The 8,726-nt window shown below is 37.0% G+C and overlaps 2 protein-coding genes across 4 annotated transcripts in view; both read right to left on the bottom strand.

Annotated features, from left to right (window-relative positions):
- Positions 1-285: 285 nt before the first annotated feature.
- LOC107730660 (alcohol dehydrogenase class-3) lies at positions 286-7,000 on the bottom strand. 2 transcript variants are annotated; one of them, XM_016541521.1, is made up of 10 exons: positions 6,927-7,000; positions 6,270-6,371; positions 5,695-5,836; positions 5,495-5,582; positions 2,348-2,456; positions 1,789-1,899; positions 1,437-1,697; positions 1,064-1,199; positions 617-755; positions 286-500 (listed from the first exon to the last, which is right to left on the bottom strand). In XM_016541521.1, exons 1-10 carry the CDS (start codon positions 6,942-6,944, stop codon positions 476-478), a joined length of 1,131 nt encoding a protein of 376 aa, XP_016397007.1. In that variant the 5' UTR covers positions 6,945-7,000; the 3' UTR covers positions 286-475. The 2 variants fall into 2 exon arrangements, with proteins under 2 accessions (XP_016397007.1, XP_016397008.1); XM_016541522.1 differs by having other exon boundaries at positions 1,789-1,847; positions 2,293-2,456.
- Positions 7,001-8,148: 1,148 nt separating this feature from the next.
- LOC107730662 (H/ACA ribonucleoprotein complex subunit 1-like) overlaps positions 8,149-8,726 on the bottom strand; it is a 6,089-nt gene continuing 5,511 nt past the window's right edge. For both annotated transcript variants that reach the window (XR_001638704.1, XM_016541526.1), the window contains one exon: positions 8,149-8,221. The gene's annotated coding sequence lies outside the window, so the exon portion shown is untranslated. The remainder of the gene's footprint in view (positions 8,222-8,726) is intronic.

The following is an 8,726-nucleotide window of genomic DNA, read 5'->3' on the forward strand; positions in this document are numbered from 1 at the left end:
ATTTTTATTTTTTATTTTTTTTTTTCTAACTGTATTTTTACATTTTGTATAACTGAAAGTAGAAAGTATCAGAAAATACTATTTGAAAATCATAATTTTAACATTATGTAATCAACTGGAATGTTTTGAACATGCTGATATTAATCAAATTATTTATCTGGTCAATTTATATGGTTCTAAATGTTCAAAATTTATAACGTACAACAGAATATACCAAGCCACAAATATTGCAACATTTTTACTATTTAAAAAAGAAAAGAAAAAAAGGAAACACAGAATGCTCTGTGCTTGGTAATCAAATTTATTCAGTGTGTAACTGGAACTCTACACACAAATAACCATTATCAGAACAACCTCTAACACAACAGTCAACACAGTAACTACTGAGACAAGGGTGTTCATGATTAGTTTGTTTCATGGCATGACAAGGCAGTTAGGACTTGAGTTTGACTTTGAGTTTGTTTGAACTCGAGGCTCAAAGCTGCAGGACAGTTCGGATACTGTGGAAGACACACAAACAATTGCATTTAGAAATCAATTTGTTACCCATATTGCATAAATATAATATTACAAAAAACACCAGATAAAAACAGGCATGTTATAATGATGTATGTACCTCTTCCCAGCATGCATCAGGTCAAATGCCTCATTGATCTGGGCAAAGGGCAATGTGTGAGTAACAAACTCATCCACCATCAGCTTCTTATTCATGTAGTCATTCACTAGCTTAGGGACACTCTCCACACTCTTCCATCCTGAAAGACAAAGAGAAAATCCTTCTCTTATGAAGTGAATTGCCCGGCATATCATATTTATATGCTATTTGTAAATGGTAACATTCTATAATACCAATAATTCTATTATAAAATAATAATAATAATAATAGACACAAAATAAAAACAAAAAAGAATAAAATAAATTATAAATAAATACTAAAAATTATGCATTATGAAATAATAAAATGAAAAACAAAACAATACAATACAAATACATTTTTATAAAAAATACATATAATAAGTGTGATAAAAAATTAAATAAAAAATAAATACAATAAAATACCCACCACCAAAAGCTGTGCCTTTCCATGTGCGTCCTGTGACCAGCTGAAAGGGACGAGTGGAGATTTCTTGCCCTGCTCCTGCCACACCAATGATGACACTGGTTCCCCAGCCTTTGTGACAAGCCTCAAGAGCAGCTCTCTGAAATTCAAACATGATAACAAGAATGGTCATCCTGAACCTAAGCTGTATAAAACAATAGTGCAATTATGCACTTCACATTAGTACAAAAATAGTGATAATTATTTTGGCTCTAATTTTGAGTTACCATGGAAGCAGATATTCTGTGGAACAATGACGACTCTAACACAGCTGGGTGGCTGTATTAGCCAGCTTTTGTTCAACCCTAACTAAATGGCTGATGTTTCTGCAGCTCACCATAATGCCAACATTGCCAATGCATTCGAAGGAGTAGTCAACACCTCCATCTGTCAGCTCCACCAGCACTTCCTGAATGGGCTTGCTGTGGTCCTTAGGGTTCACAAACTCAGTGGCTCCAAACGTCTTGGCAGTTTCAAACTTGTCTGGGTTGATGTCAATGCCAATGATCCTGGTGGCGCCGGCTGACTTGCAGCCCATTATGACTGCAAGCCCCACTGCTCCCAAACCGAACACAGCACATGTAGAGCCGGCCTCAACCTGCCAGGGTGAATACAAGTTCATGTGACATTTTGAGGCAGCAGGAAATATTCAAATATAAAGAAATACTCATTAATTAAACAAAGCAGACCTTAGCAGTATTGATGGCAGCTCCATATCCAGTGGAGATGCCACAGCCCAGCAGACACACTTTGTCCAGGGGGGCATTTTCATCCACTTTGGCCAGAGAGATTTCAGACACCACGGTGTATTCAGAATGTGTTATTGCTGAATAAATGTATAATTTCTTCCTAAAAAATTTAAATCTTACTGACCCCAACTTTTTAACAGTAGTGTATTTTCACTACTAAAGGAAAAATGACAATTAATTTATTTTCATAATTACCTGATTTTCTGACACAGGTTGGTTTTAGGATTTTTACAAAACTTGCACTCTCCACATTGGGGTACATACAGCGGAATAACAGTATCACCTTCAACAAAAAAGTGAAAGAGCTTCAAGACGTCTGCATAACACCCAAAACTGCTCACATTTTACACATTAAATGTTATTCACGTGAGGGTAAATAGTCCATTTTGACATGCCTGGTTTGAATTTGGTGACCCCTTCGCCAACACTCTCAACAGTGCCTGCCCCCTTTGTCCAGGGGGGCATTTTCATCCACTTTGGCCAGAGAGATTTCAGACACCACGGTGTATTCAGAAAAGGTGCTGGTACCCATGAAGTGGAAAAGCTGCTTTCCTTTACAGGTGAACCTGGAGGTCTTATCAGGCATCAGACCCTGACCTTGGGTCACCCTAAAAAAAATTACATTACAACTAAGTATCTACAAACCAAACTATTTCAGTTAACATTAACGATAAAAAGACCTACGCTACCCTTCAAAAGTTTGGGGTTGGTCTCTTATGCTCACCAAGGCTGCATTTATTTAATCAAAAAGACAGTAAAAACACACATATATATATATATTTTTTTTTTTTCTATTTTAATATATTTTACAATTTTATTTATTCCGTTGATGGCAAAGCTGAATTTTCACCAGTCATTACTCCAGTCTTCAGTGTCACAAGGTTGGTTTTAGGATTTTTACAAAACTTGCACTCTCCACATTGGGGTACATACAGCGGAATAACAGTATCACCTTCAACAAAAAAGTGAAAGAGCTTCAAGACGTCTGCATAACACCCAAAACTGCTCACATTTTACACATTAAATGTTATTCACGTGAGGGTAAATAGTCCATTTTGACATGCCTGGTTTGAATTTGGTGACCCCTTCGCCAACACTCTCAACAGTGCCTGCCCCCTCGTGACCCAGGATGACAGGAAACAAGCCCTCAGGGTCACTCCCACTCAGAGTGTAGGCGTCAGTGTGACACACACCTGTAGCATGAATCTAAAACATACAACTATGAAGACTTCTCACAGTTACAGATTTTGAACAGCTATGCATTTATAAATTACTTGATTGTTTAATTATTTTAATAAAGAACACAAACACTCTTCTGCGTAATCATGCTCAAGACAAGACAGCAGGGTCAAAACTGAACATCGGTGCACCTGCCCGGTGTAAATCTGTCACAAAACATGGTGCTTTGAAAGGGTGCTGCTGCAAGCCGGTTTGTTACAACTTTAGTAGAGCCAGTGCAATTAGAAAGTGAAATTGTGATGCTATCAGTTATGAAAATATCTCATAATCCTCTGATATGTCAGATTAAAATGTTAAAAGCAAAGGCTTTATAAAGCACCAAGGTATTTGTGTCATCTACACTCTATGCACATCTTTTGTCAAGAGGTGCAATGTTCAGATTAATGGTTTACCTTCACTCGAACTTCATGGGCCTTAGGTGGAGCTACTTTCACTTCCTCAATGGAAAGAGGCTTACCAGCCTCCCAGGCCACTGCTGCCTTGCATTTGATCACCTGCGGATGAATTGAGAAGATATCAGTTCATAATTTTAGAAGTAAAGTTTTGCTAAGTCCTTTTCCCAATAAAATGAAGGTTATGTAAACTACTGCTCTGGATGATTTTATACAGATACAGTGCCGTTCGAGAAGCAGTTAGACGCACAAAACCATGTGATTTTTAATACAGTTAATGTACAGTATAGGAAAACCGGCCCAATATACGGTCAATCTCTATTTACATGTTGTAATAAATCTATGCTTAATGCCCGTTGAATGCAAAAATAAAGAGATTAGACTAACATGTTTCTGATCTTTCATGCATCCATTGCACATTTCTGCGTACAGAAAACAGGTCAAAGCAGCACAATGGATCGTTGTATACCAAGATCTGCACTCCTGTATTGCACAAGTGCTGTTACATATTTGAAACCGTTTTTGATTGAACGTCTTGGCGCTCGAGGTTTTTCACAAATAGTGCAAAATTACGAACATTAAAAGCGCCCAAATGCACACTAAATACTTCATCACGTAGTTCAAAGGGTGAGGGCAAATTTCGCTGCCAACTTACTTTCCCAGTTGTGTCCATGCTTTTCTTCCACCACGAGAGGTGGAAAAGAGGGGTGGGGCAAACTGAAGAACTGTTTCTTCAACCAATGAGAGACCAGGATGTGGCTACGCTTGAGCAAAGTTCGTTGTTTTTCTCAGCGCAAGCAGCGCTTCTCCATTTTATTGGTTTGTTGCTAAACGATTAATCTTTTGAATTGTAAACAATGAATCAATGAGCAGCTTTCCCTGCAACTAGAAATTGGGTGTCAAAGCATTTCTGATGCCTGTACACTGTAAATATGTAATAAGTTATGTCTGGAAATGGAACTTTAGGTCATGTGGTCTTTCAATGTCCACATGCATAACTATCAGCAGTTTCAGTAGTTGAAATAGGCTGGTGTATTTGTATTATATAATAATCACAAAATCAATTAGGAACTGTGGAATATACAGTGACCAAAATGCCATCCTTTAAGGTCTGAAATGTTGTCACTTGTCTATTTATCAGCATCTTCAAAAATGTATTATAATTGTTATTTTAAACTGTAGTCAGTGACATATTGTTTTTCCAAGAATAGTCAAGGCAATTTTCCAAGGCTGTCTGGTTCTGCACTGAAGATCTGGAAAAAACCCTGACTAAACACTTTGTCCAGCTGTTGATAACACTACACATTGCTTTTTTTATAAACAGTCTCTGACAGCTTTGCAGAGTCAGGAATCTCCCCCATTCAAAGTGGCTGTAACAACCCAGTATCTACACTTGAGCAATAGCAGATTCTTTTGGAATTTGTGAACAAACATGTTGGTAAATCACAGTAGATTTAGTAAAAACAAGTAGACCAAGTTAAAACTACAGTAATGCCATCAATTTTATTTAGCAAGTCCATGGTGGCATCTGGAGTTCAAATGAAACAAATTGCAATTCTGTAAATGCAAATATCCATTATAATCCAACAATGTTTTTTACATTATTATTATTAGTATCTGTGGAGTTGGCTTTACACTACATAACCTTGATGTTGCTCAAGTCTATACTGGTCCAACTGTCAGTGGATGCAAACCAACCAGTCAAGGTTATGGAGACACCCGCCCTCTTTGAACACAGGGATGTGGTAAAAGTTTGGGGTTGGTCTCTTATGCTCACCAAGGCTGCATTTATTTAATCAAAAAGACAGTAAAAACACACATATATATATATATTTTTTTTTTTTCTATTTTAATATATTTTACAATTTTATTTATTCCGTTGATGGCAAAGCTGAATTTTCACCAGTCATTACTCCAGTCTTCAGTGTCACATAATACTTCAGAAATCCTTTCAGTTTTTTTTTTTCAGGTTTCTTTCTTGAATTGAAAGTTCATTAATTTATTTTCATAATTACCTGATTTTCTGACACAGGTTGGTTTTAGGATTTTTACAAAACTTGCACTCTCCACATTGGGGTACATACAGCGGAATAACAGTATCACCTTCAACAAAAAAGTGAAAGAGCTTCAAGACGTCTGCATAACACCCAAAACTGCTCACATTTTACACATTAAATGTTATTCACGTGAGGGTAAATAGTCCATTTTGACATGCCTGGTTTGAATTTGGTGACCCCTTCGCCAACACTCTCAACAGTGCCTGCCCCCTCGTGACCCAGGATGACAGGAAACAAGCCCTCAGGGTCACTCCCACTCAGAGTGTAGGCGTCAGTGTGACACACACCTGTAGCATGAATCTAAAACATACAACTATGAAGACTTCTCACAGTTACAGATTTTGAACAGCTATGCATTTATAAATTACTTGATTGTTTAATTATTTTAATAAAGAACACAAACAGGCTTCTGCATAATCATGCTCAAGACAAGACTGCAGGGTCAAAACTGAACACCTGCCCGGTGTAAATCTGTCACAGAACATGGTGCTTTGACAGTGTGCAGCTGCAAGCTGGTTTTGTTACAGCTTTAGTAGAGCCGGTGCAATTAGAAAGTGAAATCTTGACTCTATCAGCTATGAAAACATCTCATAATACTCTGATATGTCACTTTAAAATGTTAAAAACAAAGGTTGTATGGAGCACCAAAGTACTCTGTGTTATCTACAATTTATCCACATCAAATAACCTATTGCTTTTGTCAAAAGGTACAATGTTCAGATTAATGGTTTACCTTCACTCGAACTTCATGAGCTTTAGGTGGAGCTACTTCCACCTCTTCAACGGAAAGAGGCTTACCAGCCTCCCAGGCCACTGCTGCCTTGCACTTGATCACCTGAGGATGAATTGAGAAGATTTCAGTTCATAAATCCTCTTAGAAGGATTGTTTTGGTAACTCATTTTCCCATAAAATGAAGGTTGTGTAAGCCACTGCTCTGGATGATGTTATGCAGATACAGTGCAGTTTGAGATGCAATTAGACGCACAAAACCATGTGATTTTTAATACATTTCATGTGCAGTATAGCAAAATCGACCCAATATATAGTGAATCTCTATTCATATGCTGTAATAAATCAAGGCTGAAAGCTCGCTGAATGCAACAATAAAGAGATCAGACTAACATGTTTCTGATTTTTTACGCATGCATTGTCACATCTGAAAACAGAAAACAGGTCAAAGCAGCACAATGGATCGTTGTATACCAAGATCTGCACTCCTGTATTGCACAAGTGCTGTTACATATTTGAAACCGTTTTTGATTGAACGTCTTGGCGCTCGAGGTTTTTCACAAATAGTGCAAAATTACGAACATTAAAAGCGCCCAAATGCACACTAAATACTTCATCACGTAGTTCAAAGGGTGAGGGCAAATTTCGCTGCCAACTTACTTTCCCAGTTGTGTCCATGCTTTTCTTCCACCACGAGAGGTGGAAAAGAGGGGTGGGGCAAACTGAAGAACTGTTTCTTCAACCAATGAGAGACCAGGATGTGGCTACGCTTGAGCAAAGTTCGTTGTTTTTCTCAGCGCAAGCAGCGCTTCTCCATTTTATTGGTTTGTTGCTAAACGATTAATCTTTTGAATTGTAAACAATGAATCAATGAGCAGCTTTCCCTGCAACTAGAAATTGGGTGTCAAAGCATTTCTGATGCCTGTACACTGTAAATATGTAATAAGTTATGTCTGGAAATGGAACTTTAGGTCATGTGGTCTTTCAATGTCCACATGCATAACTATCAGCAGTTTCAGTAGTTGAAATAGGCTGGTGTATTTGTATTATATAATAATCACAAAATCAATTAGGAACTGTGGAATATACAGTGACCAAAATGCCATCCTTTAAGGTCTGAAATGTTGTCACTTGTCTATTTATCAGCATCTTCAAAAATGTATTATAATTGTTATTTTAAACTGTAGTCAGTGACATATTGTTTTTCCAAGAATAGTCAAGGCAATTTTCCAAGGCTGTCTGGTTCTGCACTGAAGATCTGGAAAAAACCCTGACTAAACACTTTGTCCAGCTGTTGATAACACTACACATTGCTTTTTTTATAAACAGTCTCTGACAGCTTTGCAGAGTCAGGAATCTCCCCCATTCAAAGTGGCTGTAACAACCCAGTATCTACACTTGAGCAATAGCAGATTCTTTTGGAATTTGTGAACAAACATGTTGGTAAATCACAGTAGATTTAGTAAAAACAAGTAGACCAAGTTAAAACTACAGTAATGCCATCAATTTTATTTAGCAAGTCCATGGTGGCATCTGGAGTTCAAATGAAACAAATTGCAATTCTGTAAATGCAAATATCCATTATAATCCAACAATGTTTTTTACATTATTATTATTAGTATCTGTGGAGTTGGCTTTACACTACATAACCTTGATGTTGCTCAAGTCTATACTGGTCCAACTGTCAGTGGATGCAAACCAACCAGTCAAGGTTATGGAGACACCCGCCCTCTTTGAACACAGGGATGTGGTAACTTAAAACATCAGCCCTATTAGTATACCAAATAAAAAAATCTACTGCAGAAAAAGACACATATGGTACAAAACAAAGTAAAAAGTTCAGCTGTACAAGAGAGGCATCAACAGTCCAAATGCTGCTTCAGGCTTCTCACTGGAAGTCTCCCCAGCAGAAGAAAGGACACATTCCATACTGTGAGACCTTCATCATCTTCCACCTGCAAAACAAGTAAGAAAAATGTGACTTGTTTCTCCTACTACAATGAAGATGTTTTAATTGAAAGAAAAATACAGATCAGTAGGGCTGGGCGATATGGCCCAAAAAAATTATCACGCTATGTTTTTTTCATATCAGTCGATATCGATAATTATCACGATAAATGTCAAATCTTTATTTCTTTCAAGTTTAAAGCCAGATTTTTGCTCCAAAATGAAAGTTGTAGAAACCAGACCATTAATTTTCCTTAACAAAATAAATATCTAAATAGAAAAATTAATTTCTTAGTTTCTGCATGTTCTAATGAGTGATATTGTTTCAAATCAAGAAACAGATTTGGGTTGACTGATAATATTAATAATAAAGTAACGTTTTTGTCTCTTAGAAATGCACATTTGATAGTAGCTTGAGTTAGGATGCAGAGGTAAATATTTGTTCATTATCAAAATCAGTAACATTTGTAAAAATTGTAGCAACCTCAGTTTTATATGGTTACATTTATTCTG

This window comes from Sinocyclocheilus rhinocerous, unplaced genomic scaffold (genome assembly GCF_001515625.1).
Source record: "Sinocyclocheilus rhinocerous isolate Xijiao unplaced genomic scaffold, SAMN03320098_v1.1 scaffold308, whole genome shotgun sequence".
NCBI classification, from domain to species: Eukaryota; Metazoa; Chordata; class Actinopteri; order Cypriniformes; family Cyprinidae; genus Sinocyclocheilus; species Sinocyclocheilus rhinocerous.

Coding starts and splice junctions, on each gene's coding strand:
- LOC107730660 (XM_016541522.1), bottom strand. Junction 2,457..5,494: donor AACCTGTGTCAGAAAATCAG/GTAATTATGAAA, acceptor AATTTTTTTTAG/GGTGACCCAAGGTCAGGGTC. Junction 1,200..1,436: donor TTGGCAATGTTGGCATTATG/GTGAGCTGCAGA, acceptor TTTGAATTTCAG/AGAGCTGCTCTTGAGGCTTG.